We start from the raw sequence: 21,046 nt of genomic DNA on the forward strand, positions 1-21,046 counted from the left end.
GACAGTATCACCTGGTAGGATATGACATGTCAGACATTAGATCTATACTACCCTTGATCAAAAATCATCTTATATACGTAGCATTGTCTTAATTTTGTTTTAAAGTGGTATTTAGTGCTTTTGAAAGATGCTGAATTCCTAGCTCCAGACACTGATGTGCTCTGTTCATGGAACAGATACCGCATTGGTAGTGCAGTAGAAATTTGCTTTCATGCCCTGACATTTTGGTTAAACCTGTTCGGGAAGGATCACTTAGAGCAGTGCTTCTCAAGCTATCTGAGGTGGGGGACCGGCATTTTTTTTTCTCAACGTGCGCGCAGACCAGCAGCCGATGGCTCGCAGACCGATCCCGGTCTGCGGACCACCACTTTGAGTAGCACGAACTTAGAGTACTGACAGACTGGCTCATTCCCCATGGCTTATTCCACCTTTGGCATCTACCAAGGTACTAATCTCACAGTCTTCTATGTTGTAGATACCTATCTACCGGGAACAGAAAGTTAGACCACCACTTCACTTCACATAGGGCAGTGAACAGCCATCAGCAGTTCCCTATGTTTAGTTACTACTGACCAATATTTAATTCTTGACTTTTAGTCATTTACTGTATGCAGTGTTGCTGTAGCCATGTTGGTCCCATTATACTTTTAGGGTATGTCTACACTATGGAATAAGGTTGAATTTATAGAAGTCGTTTTTTTAGAAATTGGTTTTACATATTCGAGTGTGTGTGTCCCCACAGAAAATGCTCTAAGTGCATTAACTCGGCGGAGTGCTTCCACAGTACCGAGACTAGAGTCGACTTCCGGAGCGTTGCACTGTGGATAGCTATCCCACAGTTCCCGCAGTCTCTGCTGCCCATTGGAATTCTGGGTTGAGATCCCAATGCCTGATGGGGCTAAAACATTGTCGCGGGTGATTCTGGGTACATATCGTCAGGCCCCCCTTCCCTCCCTCCCTCCGTGAAAGCAAGGGTAGACAATCGTTTCGCGCCTTTTTTCCTGAGTTACCTATGCAGACGCCATACCATGGCAAGCATGGAGCCCGCTCAGGTAACCGTCACCCTATGTCTCCTGGGTGCTGGCAGACGCGGTACGGCATTGCTACACAGTAGCAGCAACCCACTGCCTTCTGGCAGCAGATGGTGCAATACGACTAGTAGCCGTCCTCGTGTCCGAGGTGCTCCTGGCCACGTCGGCTGGGAGCGCCTGGGCAGACATGGGCGCAGGGACTAAATCTGGAGTGAATTGACCAGGTCATTCTCTTTAGTCCTGCAGTCAGTCCTATTGAACCGTCTTATGGTGAGCAGGCAGGCGATACGGATTGCTAGCAGTCCTATTGCATCATCTTCCGCCGGGCAGGCAAGAGATGAGGATGGCTAGCAGTCCTGCTGCACCGTCTGCTGCCAGCCAAAGATGTAAAAGATAGATGGAGTGGATCAAAACAAGAAATAGACCAGATTTGTTTTGTACTCATTTGCCTCCTCCCCCGTCTAGGGGACTCATTCCTCTAGGTCACACTGCAGTCACTCACAGAGAAGGTGCAGCGAGGTAAATCTAGCCATGTATCAATCAGAGGCCAGGCTAACCTCCTTGTTCCAATAAGAACAATAACTTAGGTGCACCATTTCTTATTGGAACCCTCCGTGAAGTCCTGCCTGAAATACTCCTTGATGTAAAGCCACCCCCTTTGTTGATTTTAGCTCCCTGAAGCCAACCCTGTAAGCCGTGTCGTCAGTTGCCCCTCCCTCCATCAGAGCAATGGCAGACAATCGTTCCGCGCCTTTTTTCTGTGCGGACGCCATACCAAGGCAAGCATGGAGGCCGCTCAGCTCACTTTGGCAATTAGGACCACATTAGACACCACACGCATTATCCAGCAGTATATGCAGCACCAGAACCTGGCAAAGCGATACCGGGCGAGGAGGCGACATCACTTTGTGACTTGCGTTCCCCTGCCCTGAGGCGCATGAATACCAAGATGAGAGCAGCTCTCACAGTTGAGAAGCGAGTGGCGATAGCCCTGTGGAAGCTTGCAACGCTAGACAGCTACTGGTCAGTTGGGAATCAATTTGGAGTGGGCAAATCTACTGTTGGGGCTACTGTGATGCAAGTAGCCCACGCAATCAAAGATCTGCTGATATCAAGGGTAGTGACCCTGGGAAATGTGCAGGTCATAGTGGATGGCTTTGCTGCAATGGGATTCCCTAACTGTGGTGGGGCCATAGACGGAACCCATATCCCTATCTTGGCACCGGAGCACCAAGCTGCCGAGTACATAAACCGCAAGGGGTACTTTTCAATAGTGCTGCAAGCTCTGGTGGATCACAAGGGACGTTTCACCAACACCAACGTGGGATGGCCGGGAAAGGTACAGGACGCTCGCATCTTCAGGAACTCTGGTCTGTTTCAAAAGCTGCAGGAAGGGACTTTATTCCCAGACCAGAAAATAACTGTTGGGTACGTTGAAATGCCTATATGTATCCTTTGGGACCCAGCCTACCCCTTAATGCCATGGCTCATGAAGCCGTACACAGGCAGCCTGGACAGTAGTCAGGAGCTGTTCAACTACAGGCTGGGCAAGTGCAGAATGGTGGTAGAATGTGCATTTGGACGTTTAAAGGCGCGCTGGTGCAGTTTACTGACTCGATTAGACCTCAGTGAAACCAATATTCCCACTGTTATTACTGCTTGCTGTGTGCTCCACAATATCTGTGAGAGTAAGGGGGAGACGTTTATGGCGGGGTGGGAGGTTGTAGCAAATCGCCTGGCTGCTGGTTACACGCAGCCAGACACCAGGGCGGTTAGAAGAGCACAGGAGGGCGCGGTACGCATCAGAGGAGCTTTGAAAACCAGTTTCATGACTGGCCAGGCTACGGTGTGAAAGTTCTCTTTGTTTCTCCTTGATGAAACCCCCTGCCCCTTGGTTCACTCTACTTCCCTATAAGCTAACCACCCTCCCCTCCTCTCTTCGATCACCGCTTGCAGAGGCAATAAAGTCATTGTTGCTTCACATTCATGCATTCTTTATTCATTCATCACACAAATAGGGGGATGACTACCAAGGTAGCCCAGGAGGGAAGGAAAATGCCACACAGCACTTTAAAAGTTTACAACTTTAAAATTTATTGAATGCCAGCCTTCTTTTTTTGGGGCAATCCTCTGTGGCGGAGTGGCTGGTTGGCCGGTGGCCCCCCACCGCGTTCTTGGGCATCTGGGTGTGGAGGCTATGGAACCTGGGGAGGAGGGTGGTTGGTTACACAGGGGCTGTAGTGGCAGTCTGTGCTCCAGCTGCCTTTGCTGCAGCTCAACCATACACTGGAGCATACTGGTTTGGTCCTGCAGCAGCCTCAGCATTGAATCCTGTCTCCTCTCATCACGCTGCCGCCACATTTGAGCTTCAGCCCTGTCTTCAGCCCTTCACTTACTCTCTTCAGCCCGCCACCTCTCCTCCCGGTCATTTTGTGCTTTCCTGCACTCTGACATTATTTGCCTCCACGCATTCGTCTGTGCTCTGTCAGTGTGGGAGGACAGCATGAGCTCGGAGAACATTTTATCTCGAGTGCGTTTTTTTTTCTTTCTAAGCTTCACTAACCTCTGGGAAGGAGAAGATCCTGTGATCATTGAAACACATGCAGCTGGTGGAGAAAAAAAAAAAGGACAGCGGTATTTAAAGAGACACATTTTATAAAACAGTGGCTACACTCTCTCAGGGTAAACCTTGCTGTTAACATTACATACATAGCACATGTGCTTTCGTTACAAGGTCGCATTTAGCCTCCCCCCACCGCGTGGCTACCCCCTCAACCCTCCTCCCTCCCTGTGGCTAACAGCGGGGAACATTTCTGTTTAGCCACAGGCAAACAGCCCAGCAGGAATGGGCACCTCTGAGTGTCCCCTGAAAAAAAGCACTCTATTTCAACCAGGTGACCATGAATTATATCTCACTCTTCTGAGGATAACACAGAGAGATAAAGAACGGATGTTGTTTGAACACCAGCAAACATACACTGCAATGCTTTGTTGTACAATGATTCCCGAGTACGTGTTACTGGCCTGGAGTGGTAAAGTGTCCTACCGTGAAGGATGCAATAAGGCTGCCCTCCCCAGAAACCTTTTGCAAAGGCTTTGGGAGTACATCCAGGAGAGCCGCGAATGCCAGGGCAAAGTAATCCTTTCACATGCTTGCTTTTAAACCATGTATAGTATTTTAAAAAGTACACTCACCGGAGGTCCCTTCTCCGCCTGCTGGGTCCAGGAGGCAGCCTTGGGTGGGTTCGGGGGGTATTGGCTCCAGGTCCAGGGTGAGAAACAGTTCCTGGCTGTCGGGAAAACCGGTTTCTCTGCTATCTACAACCTCCTCCTCCTCATCATCTTCTTCGTCCCCAAAACCTGCTTCCGTATTGCCTCCATCTCCATTGAAGGAGTCAAACAACACAGCTGAGGTAGTGGTGGCTGAACCCCCTAAAATGGCATGCAGCTCATCATAGAAGCGGCATGTTTGGGGCTCTGACCTGGAGCGGTCGTTCACCTCTCTGGTTTTCTGGTAGGCTTGCTTCAGCTCCTTCAGTTTCACGCGGCACTGCTTCGGGTCCCTGTTATGGCCTCTGTCCTTCATGCCCTGGGAGATTTTGACAAAGGTTTTGGTATTTCGAAAACGGAGTTCTGATAGCATGGATTCCTCTCCCCATACAGTGATCAGATCCCGTACCTCCCGTTCAGTCCATGCTGGAGCTCTTTTGCGATTCTGGGACTCCATCATGGTCACCTCTGCTGAGGAGCTCTGCATGGTCACCTGCAGCTTGCCACGCTGGCCAAACAGGAAATGAGATTCAAAAGTTCGCAGTTCTTTTCCTGTCTACCTGGCCAGTGCATCTGAGTTGAGAGTGCTGTCCAGAGCGGTCACAATGGAGCACTCTGAGATAGCTCCCGGAGGCCAATACCGTCAAATTGTGTCCACAGTACCCCAAATTTGAGCCGGCAAGGCTGATTTAAGCGCTAATCCACTTGTCAGGGGTGGAGTAAGGAAATCGATTTTAACAGCCCTTTAAGTCGAAATAAAGGGCTTCATCGTGTGGATGGGTGCAGGTTTACATCGATTTAATGCTGCTAAATTCGACCTAAAGTCCTAGTGTAGACCAGGGCTTAGTCATTTAGTGAACTGAATTTGATAATTTCAAAATGTATATAATGCTAGCAATAGCCTGAAAACAGCATTGTGAAAGGCTTCTCCAAGTTCTAAAAGTCAGTAATTCTTATTACATTGCCTCAGAGAAGTGCTCAGTTAGTGAATACGTGCCTTGAGACTGCAGAAAAATATAACATTTTAGAATTTTATTTCTTTTTTGTCACCGAAGGCATTCGTCATTACGACTCTGATCTTGGCTTGCAACTCATTCAAATGTCTTTCATTTTTCAAGTTGCTGGTTTTATTGTCCTTCTTCTTGGTTTAGGAAACGAGTCATTACTCCAGAAAGAGAGAGGAGGAAGTAGGAACTGTCTGTCCAGAAAAAATAGTTATGGAACAGTAATCTTAAATCCCCTCTCTCCTCATTATATATTTGTGCTCTGAAATTCTAAATTTCAGGGCTCAGGTCATTGGCGCTGACTCCATGGGTACTCCGGTGCTGGGTACAATCACAAAACAAAAAGATCCCAAATAGCTTACAATCTAAGTATAAAACAACAGACAACAGACTGACTGACAGACAGACGGAGGAGTACAAGGAAACAATGAGGCAACATTGGTCAGCATGATTGGCAGTAGTTAGCACACCAGCAGTCTACCCCCTGTAAAGCTTCGTTTTTGGGTGGTGGAAGCTATCATTACAAAGGAGAATTTTAAGGAGGGATTTGAATGTTGACAGGCACATGTTTATAGGAAGCTCCTCCCAACTATGAGGCTAGCGGGGAGAAAGCACAAAGGTGCTTGTTTGAAAATTTAACAAGTATGTGGTGGAGGTCGACTTCATGGGCCAATCGGGGGTGGGACATTTTGGTAGCAAATGAAAGATGGGTAGGAAGGGAATAGGTAATGAAGGTAATAATGTCTGATGTAATAGAGATTGGGGAGCTATTCAAAAAAAGGAGTGACATGGTCAAAGCAACAGGCTAGAAAAATGATCCTGCTGATAATAGCTCATCTTAACTAGTTAGCCTCTCACAGTTTGTATGGTAACTTCCAACTTATCTGTATGCATGTCTGTATGTATATAATCTTACTATTTGTTCCATTCTATGCATCCGATGAAGTGGATTACAGTTCTTCAAAATAATCTCCGGTCTAATTTCATTAAAGTTACCCCAGAAATGAATTTTTTCCATTGTACATAGTTTCCTGAAAGTATGATGATTTAATCCTCCTCTCCCCCCATCTTCCCTAACCCCTGGCCCTCAAAAGGAGTTGAGCTACATAAGTTTTATTATGGAAATATTGTAACTATTCCCCAGCTTTAAGTAATGATTAGCTTTCCATTATAAACTGATTTTTGTCCTCTTCTAAGTTCATCAAAACTAAACCATCTATCAGAAATGTTTGTGTTTCATATGTTTAACCAATACAGCCTTCGTCCGTGGGTCTGTGACTTTTTGAGCATCGAGTAGTGTTCTTAAACAATTGCCAATTATTCATATTTTTTTTATTAACTTCTTCCTCCAGCTTATTTGGCTCATTATTGTTTTCAGCTTTGTGAAACTGGCCCTTTTAAAATACCAAGTATATATATTAATGGGCTGGACTTCATCCTGTTTGCACATTAAAAATGTGATCAAGTCATGATTACTTATACCTACGCTATCATTAATTTTTAGTTCTGTGATCAGTTCCTCTTTACATGTCAAAATTAGGTCTAATGTGGAATCCTCCCCTGTTATCAGCAATACTTCTTGAGTTAGCAAATTTTCATCTATAATATTTAGAAATTCCAAGAATGTTTTAATATTGGCAGCACGAGACCTCCACTATATGTTGCTCAAATTGAAGTCGCTCATGATCACACAGCTTAGTTCATTTGCACATTAAATTAAACACTGAATATACTGCAGAAACTTGAATGCTAAAAAGAATAAAATGAACATGCCATTTCTAGCATGTAAAATTGACTAAATTTGTTTTTGTTATGTCAAAGTTCACTGGATGTCTGCTAGTGCATTTTAACATATCAAGTGTGTATTTGAACAGCCATTCCTTCAACAGCCATTTTAATGCCATAGTTATAAACTACTGGCATTTAACCTTGGGGAAAGTTTATGATGCCTCTGTCTTTGAAGAGACAGAAGCTGCTCTCGATCACTGGTAATTGCAACGTGACTAACACTCAACTAAAATCTCCATTGTGCATACTTGTGGTTGTCTCAAACATAGCTATATATAACAGCATTTTAAAAGTGAAGTATTAAATATATTTAAATGAAAGATCTTTAATGCAGTCCAAGAGAAAAAGGCAAATGCTTAGGACAATTGCCAGGAACTAACAATTATCTCTATTTCAGGTGTGTAACCAAAGGGTTAATTTAGAAGTTAAAACTTGCATGCAGTGGGAAGCTCTTTTTTTCTTTAAAAAGACAGAGCTATAAAGTGCAACAAATGAGACAGATTTTGGCATTTCCCTCTCCTTCCACTCTATGTACGTCACTTGTCTTCTCTGACTGAGGTCTTCAATATATGGACTATGTCTACTTCTGTAGGGTTTTTTCCCCCCCAATAAAGTCCTGAGTCTGATTCTGACTGGTGCTTCTGGGTGCTACTGCAATATAAGTAATAATTATGAGAGTCTGGGGCAGTATTGTCAGTGTTCCCAGTAAGATTTTGTGATAAGCCATGTCGTATTTCAGCCTCCATTTTGAGTGTCAGCTTGATTATGTGCTACACTGTAACTGTCAGATTGTATAAACCATCTCATGTTAAAAAGGGAGGGGGGAAGAGAGTTAGTGCCAAGGTGTCTGAATGAGAAGGCCATTAAGTGTTACTAACAATTGAATAACCTTGCTCTGGCAGGAAAATGGAGGCTACAGGGAGTGCCATTAACTTTTAACAACCTTCTGCCACTAGTTTCACTCAAGGCCTGGATCATGGAAAATCCCACTGTGAGAAGAGAAAAGGTCAAAGACTGATTTTAAAAGAGTCATGCTCTCTAGGCAACAGAAAGATGACTACAAGATCACAGGAAGAGAAGACTGAGCAGGAGTCAGGTGAAGGAAGGTCCTAGAACGCCTAGAGGACACTGACCCAAATCCCAAATGGCTGTTAGGAGTGAGGAAACTGAGGACAAACTGAGATAACAAACATTTGCGTGCAGGTATTTATGGAGTTCAGCACTGGCCACAATGCCTTTTGTTGTCAGTTTCATCACGCAGTCTTTTGCTAATGCAAAGAGGATTGATCAAAACACACAACCTTCTCTAACTCCGGTCACAAAATCGAATCATCCCCCCACGCCTGCATCTGATCTGACTGCATATCTACTTCCATCATATAAACTCCTTATTACATTCTTCAGCTTGTCTGGTAACGCACACCTTTTAGCAATATTACACAGGTTTCTCAGTGGACACTGTTGAACATTTCTAAAGGTTGATAAAGTTGATTAAGATGGGTTTTTGCCAAGTAATAGCTTTTTCAATGATCTGTCAAAGAGTGAATATCCATTCACAACATGATCTACCTGAATGGAACCCTGCCTGTTCTTTCTGTAACATTTCATCTACGGTTGTCATTCTATTCAGCAAAATGGGAGCCAATTCTTTGTCTGGGGATTGACAGCAGTACAATACCTCTCCAGTCTGTGCACGGAGTAAGACTGCCCCTTTTTTGCCAATGCCACTATGATACCACCTTCCCTGTCTTTCACCCATATTTTCTTAAACTTTTGCTAGCTGCTCAATCAGAATTTCACCTCCCACCTTTAGTATCCCTACTTGAATTCTGTCAACTGCAGGAGATTTCCCCTGCTTAAGCTCTTTGAGGGTTGCTTTAATTTAATCAGGTGTTATTGGTCCCTCTTCTGTTTCTAATTTAGCACTGGAATTTCTGTTGAGCCTGTGTATGATTGTTGGTGTAAGGATCTGGGGACTAAAATGTGGGTCTTCAGAGCCTAGGACAGCTGATATTCCCACAGACCCACTCCAGGAAGTACTACCTCAGAGACCCAGAATGATGGTACCCTGCAGCTCTCTGATTGGCCAACCACCCTATTTAACCTCATGGGTGCCACAGGGCAACCACAGACTTGGGCCTGCTGCCATGCCAGACTTTGCCTGATCTCCTGATTTCCGGTCTCTGACTACAGCCTGACTCTGACCCTGATTCCTGCCTCTCAATTCTAGCGTGGAAACTCAGGACACTCAAAAAAACCCAAAAAACCTGGCACATACTAGTACAGCTTAATGTACATTAAATATATAATTCAGAGCCTGAGTCTACTGACCTTTACAGCACACTGCAGGCCCCATCTCTTCCTGCAGGCTTTGGTAGTTGGATATTACTTGTTAGCAAGGAAAGTTTGAGGTATTAAATAGTAGAAATTATGGGCCGGATAGTGCAAGGTGTATTTCAAAGATTGAGCACTTAATTGAAGCACTCATTCACTTTTAAAAGGACTGCAACCATACCCCTGTCAGTCAGTCAAGACCTAATTAGGAATTTACCCTCTGAGACATGGAGAAATAGGGATAAGCCTCGGGACCCTTCCTAAACCAGTGAGCCTAAAATACGGTGGAGCTGCATCCCAACTAGGAGCAAGTTGTACTTACTCCACAGCTGTTCATTTCACATATCCTGAGTTCTGTAGGACCCAGTCAATTCTGTGGTACAAAGCTCAAGAGACCAGGAAAATTAAAAGTGTATTCCTATAGTTGGAGGGCTAGCCAGGATGTTAATAGGTGCAAGTTAAGAGCATATTTAGGCTTCCTCATTCAATGCCTCTTATTGTTTCTGTTCATATTGTTTTCAAAAATATAAACTTCCCAAGCTACGGAAGAACAGAGTCAGTCTCTCTCTCTCTCCCTCCCTCCCCTGGGATTGCTCAGTATGCAATTTTCAAACAACTTGAAGATATAAATCCTATTTTCTTTGAACGTCAGTGATAAATAAAGCCTCTTTGAGGACGGTTCACATGCCAAGTTTGAGAGTGGGGCCAAAAAGTATGTTAGAATTATTCTTTAAAGGGCAAAGTGGATTTTTCAGTTTTACAGGAGTTTCCTCAAACTTTCAAAACATGTTCGTATTGAAGATACACCAAGTATGGAAAGTTTCAACCTAAAAAGTGAAGTTCTTGGTAAGTTGTGAGTGTTTCAATGGAAGCTATTCTGCAGACTTAAATATAGTGGTCTTTAGTTAGCAGACTTAATGCTATAAACAAGATTAAGCAGTGGAATGATAATGGGATACACTGGGCATTTCAGCACAGGTGGAAAAAATGTGCAGCACCTCAGCATAAGTTTAAACGTTACTCTGCTAGCCTGGAATAAAGTGAGCAACTCGCATGGTCTGTTTCCTGGACTACAAGGACTCATTTTCTAGCCTCATGTGGTTGGTGCCTTCTTTACCGTTCTGATTTCCAAAACTTTAACATCCAAAAAGGAGAGTTACTTTCATCCCACCATCCACGTTCATATATTTTTCCCCCCTTTCTTTCAAAAATGCTTCACATACCATACAGTTTTCTTCTCCTATTTAAACAACTTGATTTCCTCTCTCTTTGTTCCTACTTTCCCATTTACTCTGAAATATTCTAGAGAATTTGTTTTCTTTCCTGTTGGTCATCTAATCAACTCAGGAAATATTATGACCTACCACCACCATGTAGGGGAGGATCACAATCCATCAAGGGTGGAGAAAGGGAGCCTCCTGTTCTACAATTCCTTTAAAAATTAGAGCATAGCAGAGTTGGAATTCAAAATGCCTTACAAGGCATTTAGCTGAATTCTACCCCCTTCAATGAAATAGTAGAAATTAAAAACATTTCACAGCACTTTAATTTCTACTTCAACAGAAGACTATTTCAGAGCTGTACGTGGTATGCCCATGCTGAGGACGCACGTGACTACACTTTGCTCTAACCCTCTTGTCCTGTGCTCATTAGAGGGAAATACCTAACCACTGCATAAAAAACAGACAATTAATAGTGGTCTAAAGGCAATTTCAATTTGTTAAATTTTCAAACAAACAATTAAAATTAACACAATTTTATTAAAAATGCTCAACACAAGCAATCTTGTGTGTAGTGGGCTAAATAATGCCGTACAAACCAAAAAAGTTTCTTTCAAGGTTAAAAATAAAGGGACAAATTGTAAGAGAAAGCAAAGCAAGGCAGAAAGGACTGAAGACAAATGATAAAGAAAGAAGAGGCACTAAGACAGTAAGGAAACAACTGAAATAAGACAAAAGGTATACACAGTAGGGAAAAAAACAGGAAGAGAAAAGGGAGCTATTAAGCTTGAAATCCTATTCTTACAATATCTGTCACACATTCTGGTACTTCCTCTCACAAATACTGCCTACACTGTACCTGTGGTATGGACTTTTTATATATCTTAAAGTTCCTGTCTTCTACAAACACTACATTTACATACAATTAAGCGGTCAACTCCCTCATTAGGGAAAAAAATCTAAGTTTAATATATTTGCTTGAACTAATATTCTAGACCAGAGGTTCTAAATGTTGTCAATTTGGACTTCATCTAAACAGAAAGATTGCCTTGTAGAGACCTCTCTTCCAGTCAAGTTTGTTTGAACTACCTCTCTTCTTATTTGCACTTGCGTAACATTCTTGCAAACCACAGCAACTGCTTGCATGCCAGGGTAATATTAGGAAATTATTTATGTATTTTTAACTTCATTTAATTCAGTTCAGAAGGAGATCTGATCCAGTATTGTAATTCCTATGCATTTAGGCCCAGATTTTCAAAAGTGATTACCAATTTTTGGTGCCTCGGTTTTGGGTACCTGACTTAAGAGACTTCTAAAAGGGGCCTGATTCTTTAGAAATGTTCAGAGGATGGATGCTCAGCAGTCAGGCCCTTTGGAGTGTCCTAAATTGGGCACTTAAAAACTGAGGTACCCTAAATCCATATTCACATATGAAAATGTTGGCCTTAAGTTCTAAGTCATAAAACCAAAGAACTATTACAGGAAAATAAATAAAAATCTGTAAAATATATCTTAAAGCACTAAATTCAATCCTATGCAGCATCTACATTTTTAGCTGTCAATGTTCCGTTGAATTTGGTAAAAAAATTAACATAATGCATGAACAGTGCATAACAATACACTGTCAATTTGGAGGGGGGGAGGGAGGGAGGGGAAGTTGCAGGCAGAATTGAGGAGAACTAGATTTGCATATCTGGAGACTTTGCCACCAAAGCAGGCAGGAGGAGGTCCTTTGGGATTGTGGGATAGGCACATCAACCAGATGATTTGATCAAAACAATTAATAATTCAGTTAATATTGACAATTACATTTTGAGACTTAAATTCCAGCATTAATGCCCCATTGAGATGCATGGGACAGTTCAAATCTCTCAGAGGCAATAATTCAGAGCCAGTAGACAACACTACATCAGTGTAAAACAGACTCGTATTTGGAAAGTTATCTTTGCAACCCTGAATGCTACAAGTACTTTTTGTTTGTTTTAAATGAAGGGTTATATTCTGGAGCACAATTCTGAGGTATATATAGATTCTGCAGCAAATTCTACAAGATCTCAGAATATACGAGGGCCTAGCTGCAGGCATGATTCCTGTTCTGTTCTCAGAGTAGTGCCCTACCCTCCATCATCTCCCCATCACATACTAAAGATCCCAATTTGCGCAATCAGGTAGGAAGCTCCCTACACATTTATTTAAGTTTTGAGACAGTAACTCAAATCCACAAGCAGGGGCTCTGGGGGATAAGAATTCAAGAATGAAAGGCTACTCATATATATTAGTTTTACCTTTACAAAATATGTCAACACTGAAGGAAAAACTTAGAAGCAAGAAACTCTATTGTTAAGTAGCTTCTCAGGTTTAATATACAATATTGAAATTGGCTCATGCCTGTAACTCTGGAAATATGGTAGAAGGTTAACATTAGTTGAAGCCCCTTTACATAACAAAATATTGGGGTCAGGAAAGGCAAATACCAAAGGATCTACATTTGCTAAGATAACAGCAGAAAAAACAGTATCATATTCAGTAATATCCTGCTTAGAAGTAGCATAAATGCATTTATTGTAGTTGTAAAATAGTTCTTTCAGAAGCTATGCTTTCAAGGCCCAATCTTGCAGTCCCAAGAAGCAAAACTGCCTCCGACTTCAAATGAAGCCCCACAGGCTTTGGATAGAGGTTCTGTGCTCAAGATATCATAGAATACCATTCCCACGAGCAGAAATGTAGAAAATGAACTGATAATTCTCAGTCCCTCAGGAATTATTCATAAATTACAGAAAGACTTCAGTTTTAAACAACCAATACATTAAAAAAAATTATGGAAGTTAGAATTTTGAGTTACCCTTTAAGAACTCTGTCTCCAGCTTCTGAAACTCTTTGTAGTAGGTGATGGATTCCCTACATCTGCTTTATAATTCTATATTACACATGAACTCTTCTGTATTTCCTTATGATCTTGCACTAAGCCTATGTATCCATTGTATCGTAACACCTATGTTACTTCTATATGGTTCATGTGGGCAGGTAAAATCCTAATTCCTTTGTTTAAACATTGTCTAAGGACAAAAGCTCCCAAGACCTGTTAGGAAGAGGCCCATTTCAAATTTGCTATTCTAGGGACATTAAATCTCTTAACATCAGACAGTAGGGGAAACAAAAGACCCTCTTCTTTGGGGTGGTGAAGAATTGTCTGGAAGGTGAAAGATGCATAAGGAATGGTGTAGCAGGAACATATGGTTATGGTCAGAATGGGAAAAGCCAAAGGACTCGAGAGGTGAGGCCTCATTACAAGCTTTTTACTGGTTGCAATGCCCTCTAAGAAGAGTAAATGAAATTTCATAGCAATGTTGTATTTTTCCATTCAGTAAATATGTTTTTCCTGTGTTGCAGAGAAAGGTTTGTTTGTGCACCAGCATCTTTGATAACATCAGCACAGCTCTGGCAATAGCGTTAGTCTGATCTTACAGCTCATGTCCTGCTACAAATCAAGCCTACATCACAAAGACAAATTTTGGTCTTGGTCCTACACAGCATTTGGTTTAGTTTAGTTCTTGGCAACAGGCTGGCGGACAAAAATAAAGACATTTTAGGATTTTCAGGACATTATCCACTAAAAAACAACATGTCATATTTAGTCTTGGATGTAAGCAGGCATAACATCCATTTAAAATCAGGCATGTGACCTCTCAATCAATGGATTAGCAGGAGAGGTACACTATGAGTTGAGAGAAGCGAGCATTAAGAGAAACTCATTTTTTTCCTTCACCATTTGCTAGGCAAATAATCAGTTTACTGACAAGAAAATGAACAATCACTCTGTTTTGGCTTGAGGCAGAATCTTTTTACTTCAGTGAATCTGTAAATTTCACCATCTAGCTTCACTATCAACAATTCAACAGGCAACCCTGGAAGGTTTTAAGCATCATCCAAAAGAACCAATATGCTACATTAGTAATGTACAGATCTCACTAAATGCACAGCTGAACAAAGTCAATGACTTTCATTCTTTTCTCCTTTAGGTACAGAAATAATTAAACTGACTGGGTTCTCCCAAATGTCCTTAAACTAAACAGTATTTCTTTTTTTCCCTGCCAGAGGAGGCCTAAATATTTAATACACACCACTTTTGATACTCTTCAGCAGTTTAAGAGGAATTTAAAAGCACCCATCTTTTCCACGTAGCTGCATATAGTTTAGTCTGCGTACTGTCACAATAAGTATTTTTAAGTTTTGTTAAATAGAATTTACTTTCTATTCTCAGGGAAAGGTCAGAAAATAGAGGTGTCTGACAAATAATGATCAAAATGACTTATGCTGATGTCATAAATCACCGCTCTTCGACATGAAATCTGCCACACAGAATTAATGGCTGTTGGTATTGGTTCATCTGATCAAGTGTCTACTATACATAAAATATGCTATGAAGTTCTGCGTCTCTTACAGCAATTCAGTAGAGAAGTCTTGTCCCAATGGCACATAAATCTGAAGTACCAGAAACCGCTGGATCAGTCCAACTAGAAACAGAGACAAAGAAATATATAGCTATGGATACACACACAAAGCAAACTCCACCATTTAGCATTTCAATGACATATAGCTATACTGCTGCAATACCATTTCCCAAGTTTCACACAACTTTCAAAAGCAGAAAAGAACCGAAGAAAACCAAATCAAACTATAATAAAAATGCTCCTTTTAAAAAGTCCCATTTGTGGTTTTGGTGGAATTCTTATGAAAATAAAAGGAATGTAATTTTTTTTTATTTACAGTTCTTCATAGTGTTCAGAGAGCATATAAACATCATATCCCACAAAGACACATAAAAGTTCACACCAAGATTATTATAAAAGCATGTGGCAATTACTCACTACTTAATCAAAAACAATAAATCATAAATGCAATCCTAATGATGACAACTGAGACCACACTTACACGATGGGGGACTCTATCCTAGGAAGCAATGACTCTGAAAAAGATTTGGAGATTGGAGCAGGTAGTCAGCTGAACATGAGCTCCCAGTGTGATGCTGCAGCCAAAAGAGCTAAAGAGGTCCCGGGATGCATAAATTGGCAAATCCTGAGCAGGAGTAGAGTGGTTATTTGAGCTCTATATTTGGCATTGGTTTGACTACTGCTGGAATACTGCATCCAGTTCTGGTGTCCACAGTTCAAGAAGAATATTGATAAATTGGAGAGGGTTCAGAGAAGAGCCATGAAAATTATTAAAGGATTAGAAGACATGCTTTATAGTGAAAGACTCAAGGAGCTTAATTTATTTAGCTTAAAAATAGAAGGTTAGGGGGAGACTTGATTACAGTCTATAAGTATCTACATTGGAACAAATATTTAATAATGGGTTCTTCAATCGAGCAGAGAAACATAACAAGATCCAGTGGCTGGAAGCTGAAGCTAGACAAATTCAGATTGCAAATAAGGCAAAAAACAAAACCAAACCCACACCGGAGAGAGTAATTAACCATTGGAACAATTTCCCAAGGGTTTCCATGGATACTCCATCACTGATGATTCTTAAATCAACATCGGATTTTTTTCTAAAAGCTATGCTCAGGGAATTATTCTGGGGCAATTCTGTGGCCTGTGCTATTCAGGAGGTCAGACTAGACGATAATGTTCCCTTCTGATCTTAGAATCTATGAGGCTTTGATGAGGCAGATCTAGTTCTGAAGTTTAAAATAGTAGAAATATAGCTTAATTGGGGAGCAAACAAGAAAAACTTTAAGATACTTTCCTATTCAGGAAAAGCCACACACTTGCAGGGTATACAAGTATCCATGAGTTGAAATTTGTAGTTTCCTCTTATTGGTTCCATTACTGAAGGAGAGAGTTGGCTTTTTATTGAATTGGCAGGCGTTTTAAGATCCTAAAGCTGTATTATTCCAAGAGCAACATGGATCTCAAGAGGTCTTCAGAAGCTGAGATCAAGCATGCAAAAGCTCACTGCCTCTGAACAGTTGCCTGGGCTACTCCCTCATCCACAACAACATGGCTCCTGTAGGAGTTCTGTTCCCATTGGCCACCCACGCTGAGTCAACAAATAAAATCCCATGCCTTTGGAAGGGGGAGCAGACATGGAGCTTAAGTTAACAGGTCTTCTAGCACTCACTGTTTAGTTTAGCAGATTTCAAAACAGGTACAGTATATATGATTTAGGGCCAGATTCTCAGGTAGTATAAATCAGAGTGTCTTTCCATTGAGTTTAATGGAGCAATGCGGATTTAAACAACCTGATGAGCTAGCTCTTGAAATGTTAAGATAGATATGACTGTAATACTGCTTGTTAAGTTCCCTGAGCCACTGGGGGGGGGGGGGGGGGGGAGAGTGGGAAATCATATGAAAAATATTCAGGTAAGAAATTCTGCAAAACTGAAGTTTTATTCTGTTGAATAACTTCTCATCCCTTGTTATTTCTACTCTAACTTAAAAAAGGTCATGGATCTAAACAACTAACTGTTTGTAAAAAGTAATCAGAAATGATCAATCTTAGACTGTAGAGCACATTTTACCAAACACAAAAAACTCTTTGCAAACAATTAAGCCTCACAGCTCTATAAAGTGAGTAAATATCACCATTTTAAGAATAAAATGAAAGAGCGATTAAGAGGCCCATTCAATGCCTGCTGAGACAGACAGACTTTTATTGACAACATCTACCGGAGCAGAAACTAAGTTAGGTTTGACCTTGGGCAAAAACCACACCAGCTGAGGATCTGCCCCAATGTGTTTAGTTCTAAACGTCTACTTATTGGTAACAACTGTCTTGCTGAAAAGTGACCTTTCAGTCCCCTGACAGAGGAGCTGCTCAAAGGAAGAGACAATATCGCAAATAGCTACATCTTGGAGTAGTACTGGATTAGTACAGAACAACATCTTATATTTGTAATGCCTCAATACTTACGAGTTTGTCTAGTTTCCTTTGGTAGCTGAATCTTGTTTGTTTGACTGCTTCCTTCAAGGACAAAAACAAAGCCTTTTACTTCTTTATCAAATTCCTACAAAAAGGAACAATGAAAAAAACAAAACAAACAAACCTTTTATCATTCTCTTAATCAAGACTTAACCAAATTTGCAGATGGCACAAAGCTGGGGGAAAAAGTTGCAAACACTTTGGAAGGTAGAGCTAAAATTCAAAGAATCTTGATACATTGGAGAACTGGGCTACAGACAACAAAATAAAATTCAACAAAGACAAATGTAAGGTGCTACACTTAGGGGGAAAAAAACCAAACGCACAAATAAAGAATGGGGGATAACTGGCCTGACAGCAGCACTGCTGAGAAGGATCTGGGAGTTGTGGTAGATCACAACCTCAACATAAATCAAAAATGCAAGGGTGTTGCCAAAAAAAAAAAGCAAGCAAATGCAATTTTAGGTTGCATTAACAGAGGCATAGCATGAAAATCACAGGAGTTGATAGTACCACTCTACTCAGCACTGGTTAGGCCTCAGCTGGAGTACGGTGTCCAATTTTGGTCACAAATGTATAGAAAGGATGTAACAAAACAGGAAAAGATCTAGAGACAAACGACAAAGATCATCAGAGGGATGGAATGCAAGCCATGTAAGCAAAGGCTGAAGGAACCAGATATGTTTAGTTTGGAGAAGAGGAGATTAAGGGGGTGACATAATAGCAGTCTTCAAATACTTGAAAGGCTTCCATAAAAAAGATGGAGAAAAGTTGCTCTCTCTTGCCACAGAGTGCAGACAAGAGGCAGTGGGGTCAAACTACAGCATAGCAGATTTAGACTAAATCCCAAGAAAAGCTTTTTAACTATAAAAACAGTAGGACAACTGAACAGACTGCCTAGGGAGGTCATGGAAGCTCCTTCACTGAAGGCTTTCAAGAAGAGGCCAGACAGCCATCTGGATGGTTTAGACACAACAAACCCTGCATCTTGGCAGGAGATTAGACTGAATGAGCCTTGCTGAACCTTCTAACTCTATGGTTCTAGGAGTCTAAGATGGCAAAAAACCCAAACTTACAGCCAAAGTGTTAGGCTACTTTGATTGTTCTTAAGACTGTCAAGAGGTACGTAGCAACAAGAATTTTATAACAATGCAGAGATGGTAATAATATTCTCAGTAAATTTCTGGCTTTTCGTAACATATTTTATAAATAAAATAATATAAATAAATAAATAATTTTTATAAATAAAAATTTGATAAATAAAATATGTTGACAGATACATGATTCATGATCCACTGGCCCAGACTTGACCCAATGGTTATCACAATAGCAAAACTATTTTAAGCTTTGTTCCACTAGAAATATTTAAGCTATAAAACTACAGCTGTGACCAATCCAGTTTGCAAGCAGGCATAAAGTGCTAATTTAAGTGGTCATTTATTCTGTTATGGTGACAGAACTGCAAGTGACAACTTTTCCATAGTCAGGTCAAAGCCCTCATTACCTTCTAATTTTAAGCTTCATGTACTTTTTTCCACGGTTTATACTTCAGGTCTTATAAGTCCTCCATAAAACTTACTTTCCAAATTGCTGATGGACTGCCATAGATCTTCCATTTTGCTCCTGGATTCTTGCCTTGAGCACTGAATATTTCAACAAATGGGCCACCCTGTGATAAAATTGTTTAAGGATACGTCACTCTAGGCAGGTGTTGAGCATAGCATCATCAATGAGCACAGTTTGCTAAATCCGAGTAGGTCAGAGCAAATGCTCATGAAACAATAGTTAACTCTGGTTAATATAAATATTATTGACCACAGTCAACCACCACCATATATTTCTTTTTATTTATTTATATACACAATCAACAAATGGCACTCTTGACTTCATAGTCTGATTTTACTGCAGCATCAGAGTCCATGCTTCCTTACAACACTACTTTCTTTGGTAAAGGAAATAGGATATGTTTTTACCATTGTCCTTTCTTTACATGCAAGCAAAAAACTAAACAAGCAAACAAAAAACCCCCCACCAAATTCTTAAACATGGCATGTAAAAAATATTAAAAACATGCAAGAGGTGAATGGCTATTATTTTCATGTGTTTTATTTCTGCAACTCACCTGTCTCCACAGGCTTCCTCCCATTTGAGCCTGCGCCCTGTGTTTAGGCTGGTATAATAAAGAATCTTCCACACCTTTTTTTGCTGGATCACCCAAGTGTTTTTATTTACAGTGTTCGTGCAGTTCCCCGATCCCTCAACAGCTAGTGCTCCACAGACCCTCCCCAGGGCCTCCTGGCTTTTGAGGCTTCCTTCTTTGGTAAGGAGACAGTGATACCACCCTCCTGTCTCCTCCCAGGCTAGCCCCCCATGCTGAGGTTTTCCCAGGGCTTTTATAGCCCTCTTGTGCCTCAGCCCAGCTGTCAGTACTTAGCTTAATGTGTTCCTCGGAGCCAGCCCTTGTTAGGGCTTGCAGCTGGGGTCCCTGCTGAATACCTGTACTGTGTCTCTACCCCTGGCCTCCTGGCCAGAGAGCAGGCTGCAGCCAGCATTTTGGCAGGGCCTTAAAGGGGTTTACCCCTGCCCTGCCACATCACCCTAAAAGGATTTTCTGAATAATGCTCAGCTAAACAGAAGAATATCTATTAATTTCTAGTAAAGAGATGTAGCCAATGCAGTCGATTTTTGATTTTTCAATATTTCATCCATCATGAATCATAACAGAACTTTACTGAGGGTTTTTGAGATGCCACTTTTGCACTTTAACTGAGTTTAGTAATTAAGGGCCCATTTCAGATATTCATAAATTCCAAGGGCACAAAGACCACTGTGATCATCTACTATGACCTCCTGCATAATAGGTGACAGACCTGCCCCCTCCAAATTCCTAGAGCATATATTTTAGAAAAACATCCAATCTTGATTTAAAAATGGTCAGTGATGGAGAATCTACCACGACCCTTGGGAAATTGTTCCAGTGGTTAATGACCCGCATTGTTAAAAATGTATACCTTATTTCCAGTCTGAATGTGTCTAGCTTGAGCTTCCAGCGATTGGACAGATTTTTACACCTTTCTCTGCTAGACTGAAGAGCCCATTATCAATTATTTGCTCTCCATATAGATACTTATAGACTGTAATCAAGTCACCCCTTAACTTTCTCTTTGTTAAACTAAATAGATTTAAGCTCTATAACTATAAGGCAGGTTTTCTAATCCTTTCATCATTCTTGTGACTCCTCTGAACCCTCTCCAATTTATCAACATCCTTGAATTGTGGACACCAGAACTGGACACAGTATTCCAGCGCTATCACACCAGTGTCAAATACAGAGGCAAAACAAGCCCTACTCAAGATTCCTGTGTTGATGCATCCCAGGATTGCATTAGCACTTTTGGCCACAGCGTCACATTGGGAGCTCATGTTCATATGATTATGCACCATGATCCTCACCCCCAATCATCTTCAGTCATTG

The 21,046-nt window shown here is 41.3% G+C and overlaps 2 protein-coding genes across 22 annotated transcripts in view; both read right to left on the bottom strand.

Moving 5' to 3' along the window:
* Nucleotides 1-21,046, bottom strand: part of CFAP20DC (CFAP20 domain containing) — a 170,456-nt gene that overhangs the window by 138,691 nt on the left and 10,719 nt on the right. For 19 of the 21 annotated variants that reach the window (XR_012159748.1, XR_012159747.1, XR_012159749.1 and 16 more), the window contains exons 3-5: nt 19,151-19,240; nt 17,563-17,656; nt 15,089-15,161 (exon numbers count right to left, since the gene is read on the bottom strand). Coding sequence is in view for 17 of the 21 variants with exons in the window: in XM_073350922.1 (XP_073207023.1) it covers nt 15,089-15,161; nt 17,563-17,656; nt 19,151-19,240 (257 nt within the window). In the remaining 4 variants the exon portion in view is untranslated. The remainder of the gene's footprint in view (nt 1-15,088; nt 15,162-17,562; nt 17,657-19,150; nt 19,241-21,046) is intronic. The other 2 variants (XM_073350928.1, XM_073350929.1) reach the window with 2 other exon arrangements.
* Nucleotides 2,824-12,878, bottom strand: LOC140914046 (uncharacterized). Its single transcript, XM_073350939.1, has 3 exons — nt 4,711-12,878; nt 4,227-4,620; nt 2,824-3,637 (listed from the first exon to the last, which is right to left on the bottom strand). Exons 1-3 carry the CDS (start codon nt 4,786-4,788, stop codon nt 3,420-3,422), a joined length of 690 nt encoding a protein of 229 aa, XP_073207040.1. The 5' UTR covers nt 4,789-12,878; the 3' UTR covers nt 2,824-3,419.

The sequence above is a fragment of the Lepidochelys kempii genome, chromosome 7 (genome assembly GCF_965140265.1).
Source record: "Lepidochelys kempii isolate rLepKem1 chromosome 7, rLepKem1.hap2, whole genome shotgun sequence".
NCBI classification, from domain to species: domain Eukaryota; kingdom Metazoa; phylum Chordata; order Testudines; family Cheloniidae; genus Lepidochelys; species Lepidochelys kempii.

Excerpts from the sequence above, each read along its gene's own strand:
- LOC140914046 (XM_073350939.1), bottom strand. The coding sequence starts at position 4,788 with ATGCAGAGCTCCTCAGCAGAGGTGACCATGATGGAGTCCCAGAATCGC. Across the intron at positions 4,621-4,710 it reads CAGCATGGACTGAACGGGAG|GGCATGAAGGACAGAGGCCA; the intron begins GTACGGGATCTG and ends AAAATCTCCCAG. Across the intron at positions 3,638-4,226 it reads AGGCGGAGAAGGGACCTCCG|CTGCATGTGTTTCAATGATC; the intron begins GTGAGTGTACTT and ends TTTCTCCACCAG.